Here is a 19,986-nt window from a genome sequence, read left to right on the forward strand (position 1 = left end):
ATGTTGTCCGCCATGGCTCTTGTTTCCTTTGCTGGTCGTGCCAAAGCTGAGCCAACGAGACAGACAACGACGAAGAGGAGGAAAAGGAAGAACTCTGCCAGCAGCGCCAACAGCAGCGTGGGCAATGCCAACAGTAAGAAGAGAAGCCCTGCCAGCAACTTCAGCCTCTCCAGTCAGGTACCTGTAAGCATCAGCTCTACCGGTTTGGCCCTCTCTTACACCCCTATACACCACATACCACCCTTATACACAAGTACTATAGATGCACAGGCAGGAAGACATGTACTGAAACGCAACAATTCATTTATAGGACTATCAATCGACCATCATAATATGTTTATATAAGTATTCATCTGGAATCGAGAATGATCTTTGTTGCTTCATTTACACCCTCTGCTCTGGGGATTTCTTTATCAACCGGCGCTCCATGGCTCTAGTCTATCCCGCGTTTGCTTCCTCGACATGTCAATAGAACGGGGCCACTCGACACAGTTTGAGGTTAAACACCTACTTAAACCACTGAGTGTTGCACCTCACGCTTCACATCGCTCCGGGGTATAAAGTGCTATTGCGCTTCAGTTGTTTGCACAGGCTATAGTACTCCCTCATTATCACTCACTGGGTTTGCTAGACGTACAGTATGTATGGACTGTAAGGAGTCATACTGACCGTTTAGTACTGTAGTCCCTCTGGCTGGGGGTGTTTTTAGGAGGGAGGGGGGCAGGGAGACTGGGGAACTGTGAACTCTCTTTGTTTTGGGTTGGGTTGTTCCACACGGTGCTTTGCAGGTCATGCTTTTAATCCACAATGCATCTCTCTTTTTTCTCTCTCTTTCTCTATGTATATATTTTCTCTCTCTCTCTCTCTCACACAAACACTCACATAGACACACACCCTCTCCTACTCAAGCTCCCCCTCTCTCTTGCTCTTTCTGGATCTGCCTCTCACTCGCTCTCTCTTCTTCTTTCGCTCTTTCTCACACACACATAGACGCCCACCTTCTCCAACTCTAACTGCCTCTCACTCTCTTTCACAGCCCCTCCCCTTCTATCTCTTACTCAATCACTTCGGACAACCACACATACACAAACATGCGCACCCACACACACAATTGTTTTCTCGGTGGATTGCTGTTTGGCTCTGCGCCATCTCTCATGATCAGATATCTGTATACACCCCTCTCTCCCTACTCCCCAATCCTGAAACACACACTTCCTATGGCTAACGTTGACACGCGTCTTTAAGAGCGGCGGCGAAAACATGCTGGTTACATATGTTGCACGCCAGCTAGCTTTGTCTGAGAAGTTGTTCGTTCGTTGGCTGAGCACAGGCCCTACGTGAGCCCAATGACAATAAGAAGTGGACCCTGGCGAGGAAAGGGAGGGAGGGGGTGAATGGGGGGAGCATAGGGAAGTGAGGGGGAGTGGGTTGTTGTGTTGTTCAACAGTGACCTCTACTGGTTGCTAGGCTGAAATTGCATTGAAAACCATGCAGAGGGCTACTATGTGTTTGCTGATGGATTCTTTTGGAACATTCAGATAGAAATGGATTGCGTAGAACAGATATGATTGTGTGTTAGCTTTATTTGATGAATTGCTATATGCATCCCTCTGAACATTTCGCCTCAAGGAATATACCCCTGAAAATAATCCTGAGTCCTTACCTACACATGTGCTTGCACATCTTAAAAACCTCTTAAGGATCTAACCCTTTTTATACATTTTCACATAAAATGACATACCCAAATCTAACTGCCTGTAGCTCAGGACCTGAAGCAATGACATGCATATTTTTGATACCATTTGAAAGGAAACACTTTTAAGTTTTTGGAAATGTGAAATTAATGTAGGAGAATATAACATATTAGATCTGGTAAAATATATATTTTTCATAATCTTTGAAATGCAAGAGAAAGGTCACAATGTACTATTCCAGGTTAGGCATAATTTCGATTTTGGCCACTAGATGGCATCAGTGTATGTGAAAGTTTTAGACTGATTCAATGAACCATTGCATTACTATTCAAAATGTTGTATCAATACTGCCCAAATCTGCCTAATGGGTTTATTAATACATTTTCAAGTTCATAACTATGCACTCTCCTCAAACAATAGCATGGTATTATTTCACTGTAGTGCAGTTCGATTAACAAGAATTTAAGCTTTCTGCCCATATCAGATATGTCTATGTCCTGGGAAATGTTCTTGTACCTTACAACCTCATGCTAATCGCATTAGCCTAAGTTAGCTCAACTGTCCCGTGGGGGGGGGGGGGGGGGGGGGGGGACACCAATCCCGTAGTTAAGGGACTAGATAGGCTTATGCTGAAGGCCTAGCCCTTCAATGGGCATAGGGGAGCATCCACCATATTGCTTACACCTGTCCAGTTCCTTCAGACCTGCAAACACAGAAGGAGTAGGGGGCCAAGGGGGTTGTCTGATCCCTCAAAAAGGATGCTAATAAAGTAACTGACAATCAGACAATGAGCATTGTTAGCTGTCTTAACAGCCCATTGCTCCATTCAGGGCAAGCTAACGTGAAAAGTAATGAGATGAGTATATAAAACGTTATTAATTAGATCACAATTAACACTCCCCCCATTCCCAGTCTGACTACCAGCTGTTGTCATTGGTGGGGGGGCAGAGCAGAGGTAGGTTGACAGCCAACTTCACAGGAACAGATGGTGAATTCAAGGCTTGTTGGCAATCAGCATGTTTGGAGCTAATGACTTAATTAGATATACAAATGAAAAAAAATCTGTGTGGATATTGTAATTTAGTCAAAAAGCTCACCTAAATTAATTAGCACGATTTAAGGCGTAGTGGCGTTTGCTAGGGGGGTTTTGAGAGAAGTTTTTGAAAAGAGGCTTGTGTTGCGTCTCGGATAAGCACACTACCCCCCACCCCATACGGAGCCTCTTTGGTGCAGTTATGTGTGTGTATGTGTGTGTCGGTGTTTGTGTGTGTGCGTGCGCATCAGAGGAGGGGAGCGAGAGCTCCCATGCCACGCCGCGTCGACACACATGGGCAGTGAAGCATGTGCTCCATTTAACTGTGCGGCTGCCTTCCGAGATGCAGCAGGTTGTGGGCTGCTGAGGAGAGAGAAGCTTTAGCCGACCAGGGGGAGATGAGATATACAACTCAGCCTTCATAGAACAACCAACACCGTCCTAACATAGTCCATTTGATCACATATTTATAACTACCGGTAATCAATAATCTAATATTGCTTGAAGTACTGAATTGCATCTCCTAAATACTGTTACTTATTTTTAGACCTGTACATATCAAAATAGAGAGTTAGCATCACCCAATTCCTTCACATTCCAAATAAAGAATCATCCAAAGAATACATCTCCCTATGTTTTCATCTGTGACCTCAACACAATGGATCATCTCCTTTAAATATGTCCTACATGATTACTATTGATTGGTCTGCGAGGGGCGGGAAGGGGAGGATATTCCACTTCATCAGTGGGGGGGGGGGGGGGGGGGTCATTTCTACAGAGTGCTCAGAGCGGGGTCGACCCTGTACATGCGGGTTCACCGGTTTCACGGTGCTTCGCCATACACACCAGCCATACACACACTCCTGAAAATTCCCCCCATGCACCAACTGTTATTGCAGGAGCAGCAGGGGGTTGTGTCAAAACAAGGTAAACACACAGCCAAGGGTAATTCTCCGGGCTTTACCCCTTTGGTGAAGCAACACACACACACATCTTCAGCAGTTGAAGCACACCAGCTTATAAATTAGACGGGTTAGAAGCTCATGAGTAGTTGTCATAGAAATGGATAGAGGACTCACTTGCCACAGAAGACTGTGATAGCATGGGCAGCTTATGGGTTGTAGCATAATGCTCTATACAGGTTTTATTCTAGGTTGGGATTCAATCGGATCAGCGTTCAATTTGTGTTGCAGCACTTTACATTTAAAGATAACTTCCAATTGAGCCGACATCTGCAGCGTTTACCGTGAACGCGATCTTCGCTAGCGTCGGGGAAAATGCCTTTAAAATCTGCATGGCCAGCTGTCTAGCGCGCTGCGCAATGAATTGAATCACAGCCTTAGTAAAGATGTTCTTGTAGCTATAATAGAATGGTGTCTCGTCGCCTTACCAACATATGGTGTCAAAAGTAAGATCTGAACCCACGCCTCCATTCTGGGTTAGAATTAGAAGCTCAGGGGTAGGCTACTTGTGAAGGCTACGGGTCTTGATGAGCCTCAATGTCCTCTAGTGTTTTAGCTTTTGACCACTTTAGGGCCCCTTTGACCCTTAATTGCTTTTGGTGGAATGTCATGCATAGAGACACAAATTATTCAGCAACAAGCAGGAACACAGAAATCCTTAAAGCTGCAATATGTAACTTTTGTGGGCAACCAGACCAAATTCACATAGAAATGTGAGTTATAGGTCTGTCATTCTCATTGAAAGCATGTCTAAGAAGCGGTGGATCTCTTCTATGTGCACTATTTCTATGCTTCCCGTTCTTAAGTTTCATTTTTGCGTCTTTTACTTTCGGATTTGTACATCAGCTGAAAATACAATAATTTTGGTTATGGACAAGATGTTTCACAGCGGTTTAGATGGTACGATGATTCTTTCTACACTACAGTTGCTTGTTTTGTCACAAACAGAAATTCGTCAATCTATTAGAATTTTAGCAAACCTGAAATCCCTGAGCGATTTCTGCATAGTGCACCTTTAAGTGACTAACATCCCATCATGCTTAGGGTCATGTATAAAAACTCTGGGCAGGCCATTATTTTGGCTACCATGACTATGCCCCAATAGGATGACAATATTCCCATCCACAGGGAAGAAGTGGTCACTGAATGGTTTGATGAGCATGAAAACGATGTAAACCATATGCCGTGGCCGTCTCAGTCACCAGATCTTGACCCAATTGAACACTTATGGGAGATTCTGGAGTGGCGCTTAAGACAGCGTTTTCCAGCAACATCAACAAAACACCAAATGATTACATTTCTTGTGAAAGAAGGATGTTGCATCCCCCCAATAGAAGATGCAAAATGGCACTGACAGAGATGGTCGCCTCGCTTCGAGTTCTTAGGAAACTATGCAGTATTTTGTTTTTTTATGTATTATTTCTTACATTGCTACCCCAGAAAATCTTAAGTCTTATTACATAGGGCCGGGAAGAAATATTGGATATAAGAACAACATCAACTTACCAACATTACGACCAGGAATATGACTTTCCCGAAGCGGATCCTCTCTTCAGACCACCACCCAGCACAATGGATCTAATCCCAGTAGCTGATCCAAAACAACGGCGCCTCAGAAGGGACAGATGGAGCGGCCTCCTGGTCAGGCTACGTAGACGTGCACATTGCCCACCGCACCCAAGTATACTACTCGCCAATGTCCAGTCTCTTGACAACAAGGTAGACGAAAGAAAGGGTTGCCTTCCAAATCTCTTTTTTTTTCTCTCATCAGAGATTGTAACATTCTCTGTTTCACGGAAACATGGCTCTCTCGGGATATGTTGTCGGGAATCGGTTCAGCCATCGGGCTTCTCCATGAATCGCGGCGACAGAGATAAACACCTCCCTGGGAAGAGGAAGGGCGGGGGTGTATGCTTTATGATTAACGTCTCATGGTGTAATCATAACAACATACAGGAACTCAAGTCCTTCTGCTCAGCCGACCTAGAATTCCTTACAATCAAATGCCGGCCATTTTACCTAACAAGAGAATTCTCGTCAGTTATAGTCACAGCTCTGTACATCCCTCTTCAAGCAGATACCAAGTCGGTCCTCAAGGAAGTTCACTGGACTCTATGTAAACTGAAAATCCTATATCCTGAGGCTACATTTATTGTTGCTGGGGATTTTAACAAAGCAAATTTGAGAACAAGGCTACCTAAATTCTATCAGCATATTGATTGCACTACACGCAGGGGTAATACTCTCGACCACCACTACTCTAACTTCCGCGATGCATACAAAGAACTCCCCCGCCCTTCCTTCGGCAAATCCGACCATGACGCCATCTTGCTTCTACCGTCTTGGAATATGTTCAATCGACCTAAACACTGACACGGTGAGTGAGTTTATAAAGAAGCGCATTGGAGATGTTGTACCCATTGTGACTATTAAAACCTACATTAACCAGTTACCGTGGATGGATGGAGGCATTCGTGCAAAACTGAAAGCGCGAACCACCGCATTAAACCATGGAAAGAGGTCTGGAAATATGTCTGAATATAAACAGTGTAGTTATTCTCTCCGCAAGGCAATCAAACAAGCAAAATGCCGGTACAGGGGCAAGGTGGAGTCGTAATTCAATGGCTCAGACACGAAACAGATCTGGCAGGGTTTACAGGAAATCACAGACTACAAAAAGAAAACCAGCCACGTCACCCGTTCCAGACTCTTTGCCCGCTTTGAGGATAATACAGTGCCACCGTCGAGGCTCGCTAACAAGGACTGCCCCCCTCTCCTTCTCAGAGGCTGACGTGAGTAAAACATTTAAATGTGTTAACCCTCGCAAGGCTCCTGGCCCAGGCAGCATCCCTAGCCACGTCCTCAGAGCATGCGCAGACCAGCTGGCTGGTGTGTTTATGAACATATTCAATCCCTCCCTATACCAGTCTGTTGTCCCCACATGCTTCAAGATGGCCACCATTGTTCCTGTACCCAAGAGCACTCACTTCTGTCATCATAAAGTGCTTTGAGAGACTAGTCAAGGATCATATCACCTCCAACTTATCGGCCACCCTAGACCCACTTCAGTTTGCATACTGCCCCAACAGGTCCACTGATGATGCAATCGCCATCACACTGCACACTGCCCTATCCCCATCTGGACAAAAATAATACCTATGTAAGAATGCTGTTCATTGCTTACAGCTCAGCATTCAACACCATAGTACCCTCCATGCTCATCATCAAGCTGGAGGCCCTGGGTCTCAACCCCGTCATGTGCAATTGTGTCTTGGACTTTCTGAGAGTCCGCCCCCAGGTAGTGAAGGTAGGAAACAACATCTCCACTTCGCTGACCCTCAACACTGGGGCCCCACAAGGGTGCGTGCTCAGCCCTCTCCTGTACTCCCTGTTCACCCACGACTGCGTGGCAATGGACGCCTACAACTCAATCATCAAGTTTGCAGACGACACAACAGTAGTGGGCTTGATTACCAACAACGGCAAGACAGCCTACAGAGAGGAGGTGAGGGCAGTCGGAGTGTGGTGTCAGGAAAACAACCTCTCACTCAATGTCAACAAAACAAAGGAGATGATCGTGGACTTCCGGAAACAGCAGAGGGAGCACCCCCCTTTCCACATTGAAGGGATAGCAGTGGAGAAGGTGGAAAGTTTTAAGTTCCTCGGCGTACACATCACAGACAAACTGAAATGGTCCACCCACACAGACAGTGTGGTGAAGAAGGCGCAACAAAACCCTGACAAACTTTTACAGATGCACAATCGAGAGCATCCTGTCGGGCTGCATCACAGCCTGGTATGGCAACCGCAAGGCTTTCCAGAGGGTGGTGCAGTCTGCACAACGCATCACTGGGGGCAAACTACCTGCCCTCCATGACACCTACAGCACCCGATGTCACAGGAAGGCCAAAAAGATAATCAAGGACAACAACCAACCGAGCCACTGTCTGTTCACACCGCTGCCCTCCAGAAGGCGAGGTCAGTACAGGTGCATCAAAGCTGGGACCGAGAGACTGAAAAACAGCTTCTATCTCAAGGCCATCACACTGCTTAACAGCAATCACTAACTCAGATAGGCTGCTGCCTACATTGAGACCCAATAATTGGCCACTTTAATAAATGGATCACTAGTCACTTTAAATAGTCACTTTAAATAGTGGATCACAATGCCACTTTAAATAATGCCACTTTAATAACGTTAACATATCTTACATTACTCATATCACATGTACAGTTGAAGACGGAAGTTTACATACACTTAGGTTGGAGTCATTAAAACTCGTTTTTAAACCACTCCACAAATTTCTTGGTAACAAACTATAGTTTTGGCAATAGGTTAGGACATCTACTTTGTGCATGACACAAGTCATTGTTCCAACAATTGTTTACAGACAGATTATTTCAGTTATAATTCACTGTATCACAATTCCAGTGGTTCAAAAGTTTACATACACGAAGTTAACTGTGCCTTTAAACAGCTTGGAAAATTCCAGAAAATTATGTTATGGCTTTAGAAGCTTCTGATAGGCTAATTGACATCATTTGAGTCAATTGGAGGTGTACCTGTAGGATGTATTTCAAGGCCTACTTTCAAAGTGCCTCTTTGCTTGACATCACGGGAAAATCAAAAGAAATCAGCTAAGACCTCAGAAAAACAATTGTAGACCTCCACAAGTCTGGTTCATTCTTGGGAGCAATTTCCAAACGCCTGAAGGTACCACGTTCATCTGTACAAACAATAGTACGCAAGTATAAACACCATGGGACCACGCAGTCGTCATACCGGTCAGGAAGGAGACGCATTCTGTCTCCTAGAGATGACTGTACTTTGGTGCGAAAAGTGCAAATCAATCCCAGAACAACAGCGAAGGACCTTGAGAAGATGCTGGAGGAAACAGGTACAAAAGTATCTCTATCCACAGTAAAACGAGTCCTATATCAACAAAACCTGAAAGGCCGCTCAGCAAGGAAGAAGCCACTGCTCCAAAACCGCCATAGAAAAGCCAGACTACGGTTTGCAACTGCACATGGGGACAAAGATCATACTTTTTGGAGAAATGTCCTCTGGTCTGATGAAACAAAAATAGAACTGTTTGGCCATAATGACCATCGTTATGTTTGGAGGAAAAAGGGGGAGGCTTGCAAGCCGAAGAACACCATCCCAACCGTGAAGCACGGGGGTGGCAGCATCATGTTGTGGGGGTGCTTTGCAGGAGGGACTGGTGCACTTCACAAAATAGATGGCATCATGTGGATGGAGAATTATGTGGATATATTGAAGCAACATCTAAAAACATCAGTCAGGAAGTTAAAGCTTGTTCGCAAATGGGTCTTCCAAATGGACAATGACCCCAAGCCTACATCCAAAGTTGTGGCAATATGGCTTAAGGACAACAAAGTCAAGGTATTGGAGTGGCCATCACAAAGCCCTGACCTCAATCCTATAGAAAATTTGTGGGCAGAACTGAATAAGCATGTGCGAGCACGAGGCCTACAAACTTGACTCAGTTACACCAGCTCTGTCAGGAGGAATGGGCCAAAATTCACCCAACTTATTGTGTAAGCTTGTGGAAGGCTACCCGAAACGTTTGACCCAAGTTAAACAATTTAAACCAAATACCTATTGAGTGTATGTAAACTTCTGACCCACTGGGAGTGTGATGAAAGAAATAAAAGCTTAAATAAATCATTCTCTCTACTATTATTCTAACATTTCACATTCTTAAAATAAAGTGGTGATCCTAACTGTCTTAAGACAGGGAATTTTTTACAGGGATTAAATGTCAGTAATTGTGAAAAACTGAATTTAAATGTATTTGGCTAAGGCGTATGTAAACTTCCGACTTCTGTATTTTATACCATCTTTTGCACCTTACCAATACCGCTCGGCCATCATCCACATACTTATATGTACACATTCTCATTCACCCCTTTAGATTTGTGTGTATTAGGTAGTTGTTGGGGAATTGTTAGATTACTTGCTAGATATTACTGTACTGTCATTACAAGTATTTCGCTACACTCGTATTAAAATCTGCTAACCATGTGTATGTGACCAATAAAATTTGATTTGATTTAGAGTTCCAGACACTTGTAGAATCTATGCCAAGGTGCATTTAAGCTGTTCTGGCTCGTGGTGGCCCAAAGCCCTATTAAGACACTTTATGTGCCTGTTTCCTTTATTTTGGCATTTACCTGTACATTTCATGTAGTTATCAACATGATTTGTGACAAAGATTTAGAGTTAGTATAACATGCAGATCACACCATAAAATGTATATGATCAATATAGTATAATCAATTCGATATATCACATATCATCTCTCAGAATTCCATGTCTCACACATGCAACAATGTGTATCTTTAAATGTCTGACCTTTAACCTGACGTTAACCTTTGACCTCTCTCATTTGCCTTCCAGGACGTAATGGTGGTGGGCGAGCCCACCCTGATGGGCGGGGAGTTCGGGGACGAGGACGAGCGTCTAATCACGCGTCTGGAGAACACGCAGTACGATGCCACCAACGGATTGGACGACGAGGATGACTTCAACGGCTCGCCCGCGCTCGGCAATAACAGCCTGTGGGGCAGCAAGCCGCCCAACAACCAGGACAGCAAGGCTGAGAGCACAGCGCCGCAGTCGTCACAGTAAAACACACGGATACCAAGAGCACAGTCAGTGCCCCAACTCTCATATGTACAATTGGGTGACATTTAACTCCAATGGTTAAATGTCACTCTTTTGGACATATTCTAATGAGACCATGTTGTCCTCGCAGTAAAACACAGAGGGAAAATATCTATTTGAAAAACTGTACCTATTTGGCCCACTAGGGCAGCGCCCTCCAGAACCTCAAATCGTACTGAATTGAACCCCGTTGGCAAATGTTTCCACGTCATGGTCAACGGTGTCACTATCACTCATCATGGTCAATCATCTCCACCAAATACCAGAACAATTCTTCTCCGACTTCACTGTAACATCCTGAAGAGAGACTGAGACAGAGAACTGACTGACATTGCACAGCAATATCCATTCGATAAAGACTACTTTTCCATCTAAATGCATACAGGTTGTATGCATTGCAATGATGACATAAAACAATAGTGGGTTTTCTTTTTTCAACTTTTCCTAGAATTCCTTTGTTTGGATTTGTTGGGAATTCCCAGTGTTAGGGAAGTTGGGATTGCTCTGGGAATGACACAAGGCCAGTGTCTTCATCTGAATTCTTCTTCATGGACACCTTCTCAGTCGTTGAGCTTTAACTGTAGTGGGATTCTGTGGTTGTTGCCCTTTTGACCTTTGATCTGCAGGTTGCGACCCCTCTGGGACAGTTGACAGTAGAAGTCAAAACATAACATCTAAAACAAAATGTCTCTTTTAAGAGCATCAGCCTCAATGAGAACGAACCGGCAAGGTTTTACTCAGCCACCAAAACTGCATCCACCACGGCCGAGACGTCGTCGTCTTGAGCATTTTCATCTTTATTGGAAATTAATTTGGCTGTTGGTTTGTTTACGTTGTTTTTGTTTTTTCCGATTTCCAATGAAAAGGAAAGTGACTCTGTTTCACCACTATGGACAGCTTCAAGTGGGATACTCGTGTTCCAGGATTTCCTTTCCAGAATTACAGCAGTCGTCGCCGATTGTTATTTCACGCAAACCTGTTCGATCGTGTTTGTAGTCTATTGGTGTTCTTTTGCTTCTCCCCAAAATACTTTGCAATCAGATTTGTGCGTTGCCAATCAGTATGTAAACTTTGCTGACGTACACCAATGCATTAATGTTTTTTTTCTTATTTTGGAATTTGTCTTTGTTCTTTCCCTTTAATGACTGACCTATTCCAAACTGATATTAAAGTTCTAATGCAGTCGTTTTCATCTCAATATCAAATCATTTCTGGGTAACAATTAAGTACCTCATTGTGATTGTTTTTAATTAAAATGTCGAAAGAAACAAAATTAGCTTCTTAGCAAAAAGCAATTCCTCAAGCAAGAATTTTTTCTAACAGCTTTTACACAAAAAGGGAATCATCGTAATATTCTCAATTTCACAGTATTATTCCAACCTCATAGTGTGGAAATATATATAAAACACAGGCACATCACATTTTTGACTGCAATGGGCCTTTAACGCTTTTTCCTGCATGATTTAACTTTTTTTGTTTGATATATGTACCTTTTTGAGTTGGTCAGCCATTTGGGGGGGGGGGGGGGGGTCATCCATTTGGGAACACTGTTACAAGGTTTATAGCTCTGTACATAGAGGTGTGACATACAACTTTATTCATTTAAGATTAGCCACCATTTTGAAACCATTTTGTACATGGCAGCTGTTTCGCACTCTCTTTTTTTATTTGCATTAGTTTCACATTTCTATAGGGCCTTTTGGATTCTGTTGTCTGTCCGACAGATTTTTGCAGCGATAAGAAGCTCATTGATCATTTTGACATGTTTATATCCAGTCAATGAATTAGTGCACAGATCAGATATTAAACTATAATGTTTTAGAAATGTTTAAAACTGTTAACATTTGAACATTTCCTAAATTGATTCATTGTAGAGATTAAAAAATACATTCATTATTAGCCGCAAATCCAGAAAAAACAGCATACTCAAGGCCCTACAGAATTGCAGTTTGAAAACCCCTGTTTTTGTGTTACCAGTTGTTCTTTAATTGACTATTCTTCCTTGAATTCCTCTCCTCATGTTGGATTTTGTTTCAAAATGACAAGAAGACAACTGTGGATGTCTTTATTATAAGATCTTTTGTGTATTTATTTGTGCATTTGTAAGGAAGCTAACACATTTCTGAAGCTGTCTGAACCTGGTATTATTAGAACTCTGCACAATTTGTACATTATATCGCAGAGATGTTTTGTGTCATATCTGATGTCTGGTATATATGCTTTGCCATTATGTGTGCCAATAAACTGTGCTTGCAGATTGGTCCGATTGGGTTATTGCAGACATTGTGTATGGATTACTGTGCATTAACTGCCCTTGCTTGTCTGTTTCTCAATCTGTTTTCCTATACCTTTATTCTAGTCTGCCTGTCCTCTTGTCTAGCAATAGGTAGCCAATTTGAAATGCTGTTACTACAGCATAACTGTGCTGTGTGCTTATGTATTCCCAATATGACAAATTGGCTAATGTCAGCCACCACTTCTTAGTTTCTTGATCAATATGATGCGTTATTTAGGGTCAGGGGGTCAACAGGTTCATCAATAGACCAATTGCGCATTTAAGATGTATAGATCCAATTGTTTCTCTTTGAACAGGATTTTAGTCAGCAATGAATCATTCAGGCATCAGGCTACTAAACGCAGGGAAGCAGCAGCAGGATATCAAGTGTGAAATATTTGGATGGATCTTTGACATCATCTTGCGGTATTGAAAGGACATCTGAATATCCAATTAGAAGAATTACATCCAAATATTTGATGTATCATTCACATTATTATTATTCACATTGATGGGATATTGGGATGAAATTAATTGACATTTGATTGAAATTATCACCTTATTTCTTTGCAAAAGTCTATGATTATGTGCTAAGTCTTTTGGCTAAGGAAAGACATTTAATTGATGTCAGGTGAAATACAAATCCCATACCTTGTGTACATATCTGTGGTGGATTGTTGTGTCAACAATCGGTGTTGATAATGTTTGTTTGATCAATATTAATACACCCTTCAAATTAGTGGATTCGGCTATTTCAGCCACACCCGTTGATGACAAGTGTATAAAATCGAGCACACACCCATGCAATCTCCATAGACAAACATTAGAATGGCCTTACTGAAGAGCTGTGACTTTCAACATGGCACCGTCATAGGATGCCACCTTTCCAAGAAGTCAAATTTCTGCCCTGCTAAAGTTGCCCCGGGCAACTCTAAGTGCTGTTATTGTGAAGTGAAAATGTCTAGGAGCAACAACAGCTCAGCCGCGAAGTGGTAGGCCACACAATCTCACAGAACGGGACCGCCAAGTGCTGAAGTGCGTAGCGCGTAAAAATCGTCTGTCCTCGTTTGCAACACTCACTACCGACTTCTGCCTCTGGAAGCAACATTCGTCGGGGGCTTCATGAAATGGGTTTTCATGGCCGAGCAGCCGCACACAAGCAATGCCAAGTGTCGGCTGGAGTGGTGTAAAGTTCGCCGCCATTGGACTCTGGAGCAGTGGAAACGTGATCTCTGGAGTGATGAATCACGCACACCATCTGGCAGGACGACTCTGTGTTTAGCGGATGCCAAGAGAACGCTACCTGCCTGAATGTATAGTGCCAACTGTAAAGTTTGGTGGAGGAAGAATAATGATATAGGGCAGTTTTTCATGGTTCAGGCTAAGCCCCTTAGTTCAAGTGAAGGGAAATCTTAACGCTATAGCATACATTCTAGACGATTCTGTGCTTCAAACGTTGTGGCAACCGTTTGGGGAAGGCCCTTTCTTGTTTCAGCATGACAATGCCCCCGTGCACAAAGCGAGGTCCATAGAGAATTGGTTTGTCGAGATCGGTGTGGAAGAACTTGACTGGCCTGCACAGAGCACTTACCTTAACTCCATTGAACACCTTTGGGGTGAATTGGAACGCCGACTATGAGCCAGGCCTATTCGCCCAATATCAGTGCCCAAGCGCACTAATGCTCTTGTGGCTGAATGGAAGTAAGTCCCTGCATCAATGTTCCAACATCTAGTGGGAAGCCTTCCCAGAAGAGTGGAGGCTATTATAGCAGCAAAGGGGGACTAACTCCATATAAATTCCCATGATTTTGGAATGAGATGTTCGACGAGCAGTGTATGTTTGTTTATTTTAAGTATCAACTCCTTGGCGACAATGCGATGACAGTTGTGTTGGTCCCATAGAGAATGATAGAGGCCTCTAGTGGCCAAAGGGCTATTGTTGCATTGGCAGCGCCATTGAGGGCTTCCACCATTTTAAAGTAGTCAAAGTAGTCAACTCGCCGATTTGGTGGGGATCAGTATGGGTTGTAGCCTCAATGGCGCAGCCCATGCTGTCACAAACGCTTTAAAGGCACATGTATAAAGTTGAGTCCTCTATCTATCTCTATGGTTGGTCCATGAACGTTGCTATCAACGCGGCTGCAAATTGAAGATGGCGGACTTGTTGGGGACTGTGCCGTCAGATGAAAAAGAAACCGAAAATAAGGACAAGAATAAGGAGAAACGGCCATGGGATGATATACCAAGGTCGAGGGAAATCGGTAAATCTCCAGATCTGGCGGAAACATTGGGCTTTTACGATATAAACGCTGTCAGACGGGAGCAACGTGAACGTGATAACTCAGGTGGGTTTCCCTGGCTCGCGCGCAGGTTTAAACGGTGTCTTTAACGATCATTTTATCTGATAAACCGACCTCTCTATATGTCTAGAAATAATGCCTTGGAAGCTGACGATTGCATGAAAATCATTGTAAAATACATGTCATAGAGGCTCAACAATTTTTCTATTATTTAGCTATCTTTGGGCTGGCCCACAGTCATTGGGGCTGTCCCGACTGAATGCACAACCAACCAAAGCATGTCATTGGATTTTCGAACTGTCAATTTTAACCGTGTTGTCTTGCGAGTTGTTTGTTTGTAAAAAAAAAAAAAAGAATACTTCGCTTTCAGTAAGTCTTTCTCACCTTTTGTATTAGTAACATGTGATAATATATTCTAACTAACTGATCATTACAAATATATTTTAAATGTGTCTACTAATTCCTTCAACGTTTTAATTCCCGGTAATTCGCGTACACGTGATGTCACGAACCGCACCTAGCCAAGGCAGGAGACGTCTAGCCTACGTGGAGGGGGCAACAGTCACTGATGTTGGGATCAATGACAATATAGTGAACTACAGTAACATTAGTTAGCTACGCTATTTGCTTAGCACGGTTTAATGTTAATGCTAACGTTACCTGTCACGCCAATGTGTGTCAAAGAAGATAAAGTCTAGCTTGCTGCCTTCTGCTCTAATTTATGGGCGGAGAGCGCCTAGTTTGTATGCATACAGTACTGTAACAATTACGCCGAGCTGTTACAAAAAGTAGTGAAATCAGGTCATCATCGCACTATCAGTCAAAATAGACAGTTATTTCTGTTGGAAATTGTGAGAACCTGTCAAATACATACATACATACATGCATACATACATACATACATACATACATACATACATACATACATACATACAGTGGGGAGAACAAGTATTTGAAACACTGCCGATTTTGCAGGTTTTCCTACTTACAAAGCATGTAGAAGTCTGTAATTTTTTATCATAGGTACAGAGAGACGGAATCTAAAACAAAAATCCAGAAAATCACGTTGTATGATTTTTAAGCAATTAATTTGCATTTTATTGCATGACATAAGTATTGTGTTATTTAAAAGTGCAGCATACCAGTAGGCTGTGTACTTTACTTCATAACTTCCTAAGTGGAATGGTAATTAATGAGACTGCCACTGTAGCTCAGTTTTCCTCATACCGAAAGCCTTAGCAAGTATGTTAGATAAGCATGAGGGATAAAGTGGCATTTTAATTCAGTTGGCTCTGTTCTTATATGAATACTTATTTGGCTACATTATGCTTATCTTTTAGGACATATTTTGTTTTCTGTGTCGAGCTTCCCACAGTTGGAACACATACAGTACTAGTCAACTTTGGACACACCAACTCATTCCAGGATTAATCTTTATTTTTACTATTTTCCGCATTGTAGAATAATAGTGAAGACATCAAAACTATGAAATAACATATGAAATCATGTAGTAAGCAAAAAAAGTGTTAAACAAATCAAAATATATTTGAGATTCTTCAATGTAGCCACCCTTTGCCTTGATGTCAGCTTTGCACACTCTTGGCATTCTCTCAACCAGCTTCTTGAGATAGTCACCTGGAATGCATTTCAATAAACAGGTGTGCCTTGTTAAGTTAGTTTGTGGAATATATTTCCTTCTTATTGCGTTACAGCCAATCAGTTGTGTTGTGACAAGGTAGGGGTGGTATACGAAAGATAGCCCAATTTAGTAAAAGACCAAGTCCATATTATGGCAAGAACAGCTAAAATAAGCAAAGAGAAAAGACAGTCCATCATTACTTTAAGACATGAAGGTCAGTCAATCCGAACTTTGAAAGTTTCTTAAGTGCAGTCGCAAAAACCATCAAGTGCTATGATGAAACTGGCTCTCATGAGGACTGCTACAGGAATGGAAGACCCATAGTTACTTCTGCTGCAGAGGATAAGTTCATTAGAGTTACCAGCCTCAGAAATTGCAGCCTAAATAAGTGCTTCACAGAGTTCAAGTAACAGACACACCTCAACATCAACTGTTCAGAGAAGACTGCGTGAATCAAATTAACCACTACTAAAGGACACGAATAAGAAGAAGAGACTTGCATGGGCCAAGAAACACGAGCAATGGACATTAGACTGGTGGAAATCTGTCCTTTGGTCTGATGAGTCCAAATTTGAGATTTTGGGTTCCAACTTCCATGTCTTTGTCAGACACAGAGTATGTGATTGGATGATCTCCGCATGTGTGGTTCCCACCATGAAGCTTGGAGGAGGAGGTGTGATAGTGTGGGGTTCTTTTCTGGTGACACTCTCCGATTTATTTTAAATTCAAGGCACACTTAATCAGCATGGCTACCACAGCATTCTGCAGCGATACGCCATCCCATCTGGTTTGGGCATAGTGGGACTATCATTTGTTTTTTAACAGGACAATGACCCAAAACACACCTCCAGGCTGTGTAAGGGCTATTTGACCAAGAAGGAGAGTGATGGAGTGCTGCATCAGATGACCTGGCCTCCACAATCACCCGACCTCAACTCAATTGAGGTGGTTTGGGGTGAGTTGGACTGCAGAGTGAAGGAAAAGCAGCCAACAAGTGCTCAGCATATGTGGGAACTCCAAGACTTTTGGAATAGCATTCCAGGTGAAGCTGGTTGAGAGGAGGCCAAGAATGCAAAGCTGTCAAGGCAAAGGGTGGCTACTTTTGAAGAATATAAAATATATATTGGTTACTACATGATTCCATATGTGTTATTTCATAGTTTTGATGTCTTCACTATTATGCTACAATGTAGAAAATAGTTTTAAAAAATAAAGAAAAACCGTTGAATGAGTAGGTGTGTCCAAACTTTTGACTGGTACTGTGTATTTTGGCCATTATGTTGATAACCGTGCGTACGCACAGCTATCTTACCAAAATACTGTAATGCAAACTGGAGCGACAATAGCCTTGTTGTAACATAGCGCTAAGTGTTGTCATCATGTTATTCCAGATCCGTCGCTGGCTCGCTTCATGTGTGCTGAGCTGACCCGTGGCTACTTCCTGGAGCACAACGAAGCAAAATACACCGAGCGCAGAGAGCGAGTGTACACATGCATGCGCATTCCCAGAGAACTGGAAAAGGTAGGTACAGTAGAGACCCCCTTGACTTTTTTTCACACTGTTGTTTGAAGCACTGTCACCATGAATGTTTACAATTTTACTTCAGTCTCAGCAGCATGCATATTTGATGCGAAAGAGGGTAGAAATTACTAATTTGGTCAATATTAATTACCAAGCCAACCAGACAGAACCGGCGCCAGGATAAAGTGACTAAGGGGGCAATTGAAATCGGCGAGGGGGAACAATTTTGGTGGGTTCTTGCATATGAATTATATTGAATTCTGCTTATATCAATCAAATGTATTTATAAAGCCCTTCTTACATCGGTCGATGTCTCAAAGTGATGTACAGAAACCCAGCCTAAAACCACAAACAGCAAGAAATGCAGGTGTAGAAGGAAAAACTCCCTAGAAAGGCCGGAACCTAGGAAGAAACCTAGAGAGGAACTAGGCTATGAGGGGTGGAGATTATAACAGATGTTAATAGATGACCAGTAGGGTCAGATAATAATAATAATAATAATAATAATAATAATAATCACAGTGGTTGTAGAGGGTGCAACAGGTCAGCACCTCAGGAGTAATTGTCAATTGGCTTTTCATAGCCGATCATTCAGAGTATCTACCGCACCTACTGTCTCTAGAGAGTTGAAAACAGCAGGTCTGGGACAAGGTAGCACGTCCGGTGAAAAGGTCAGGGTTTCATAGTCGCAGGCAGAACAGTTGAAACTGGAGCAGCAGTACGACCAGGTGGACAGGGGACAGCAAGGGGTCATCAGGCCATGTAGTCCTGAGGCATGGTCCCAGGGAATCAAGTCCTGAGAGAGAGAGCGATAGACTTAAATTCACACACAAATACTCCAGATATAACAGACTGACCCTAGCCCCCCGACACAAACTATTGCAGCATAAATACTGGAAGCTGAGACTAGAGGGGTCGGAAGACACTGTGGCCCTGTCCGACGAAACCCCCCAGACAGGGCCAAACAGGCAAGGTATAACCCCACCCACTTTGCCAAAGCTAGCCCCCACACCACTAGAGGGATATCTTCAACCACCAACTTATTATCCTGAGACAAGCCCGAGTACATCCCATGAAGATCTCCCCCATGGCACAAACCCGAGGGGGGTGCCAACCCAGACAGGTTGATCACGTCAGTGACTCACGCCACTCAAGAGACGCACCCATCCTAGGGACGGTATGGAAGAGCACCAGTTAGCCAGTGACTCAGCCCCCGTAATAGGGTTTGAGGCAGAGAATCCCAGTGGAGAGAGGATAACCGGCCAGGCAGAGACAGCAAGGGCGGTTCGTTGCTCCATTGCCTTTCCGTTCACCTTCACACTCCTGGGGCAGACTACACTCAATCATAGGACCTACTGAAGAGGTGTGTCTTCAATAAAGATTGAATGGTCGAGACCGAGTCTGCGTCTTTCACATGGATAGGCAGAACATTCCATAAAAATGGAGCTCTATTGGAGAAAGCCCTGCCTCCAGCTCTTTGTTAAGAAATTCTAGGGACAGTAAGGAGGCCTGTGACCACTTTGACCACTTTTTCTGTACGGCAGCGTCTACGCCAGGACCAAATCGGAAAGATGGGTAGGAGCAAGCCCATGTAATGCTTTGTAGGTTAGCAGTAAAACCTTGAAATCAGCCCTAGCCTTAACAGGAATCCAGTGTAGGGAGGCTAGCACTGGAGTAATATGATATAAATGTTTGGTTCTAGTCAAGATTCTAGCAGCCGTGTTTAGCACTAACTGAAGTTTATTTAGTGCTTTAACCGGGTAGCCGGAAAGTAGAGCATTGCAGTATTCTAATCTAGAAGTGACAAAAGCATGGATTCAGTTTTCTGCATTTTTGGACAGAAAGTTATAGATTTTTGCAATGTTACGTAGAT

The 19,986-nt window shown here is 43.1% G+C and overlaps 2 protein-coding genes across 5 annotated transcripts in view; both read left to right on the plus strand.

Moving 5' to 3' along the window:
- LOC129827981 (LIM domain-binding protein 2-like) overlaps positions 1-12,637 on the plus strand; it is a 94,708-nt gene extending 82,071 nt beyond the window's left edge. The window contains exons 8-9 of one of the 4 annotated variants that reach the window (XM_055889333.1): positions 47-183; positions 10,111-12,637. In XM_055889333.1, the coding sequence (XP_055745308.1) occupies positions 47-183; positions 10,111-10,341 (368 nt within the window). In that variant the 3' untranslated portion in view covers positions 10,342-12,637. Of the gene's footprint in view, positions 1-33; positions 184-10,110 lie in introns of all 4 variants that reach the window. The other 3 variants (XM_055889334.1, XM_055889331.1, XM_055889332.1) reach the window with 3 other exon arrangements.
- Positions 12,638-14,634: 1,997 nt separating this feature from the next.
- LOC129827982 (transmembrane anterior posterior transformation protein 1 homolog) overlaps positions 14,635-19,986 on the plus strand; it is a 36,106-nt gene continuing 30,754 nt past the window's right edge. The window contains exons 1-2 of the mRNA XM_055889335.1: positions 14,635-14,997; positions 17,983-18,113. Coding sequence (XP_055745310.1) covers positions 14,805-14,997; positions 17,983-18,113 — 324 coding nt within the window. The 5' untranslated portion in view covers positions 14,635-14,804. The remainder of the gene's footprint in view (positions 14,998-17,982; positions 18,114-19,986) is intronic.

Source organism: Salvelinus fontinalis, chromosome 29 (assembly GCF_029448725.1).
Source record: "Salvelinus fontinalis isolate EN_2023a chromosome 29, ASM2944872v1, whole genome shotgun sequence".
Classification (NCBI taxonomy): Eukaryota; Metazoa; Chordata; class Actinopteri; order Salmoniformes; family Salmonidae; genus Salvelinus; species Salvelinus fontinalis.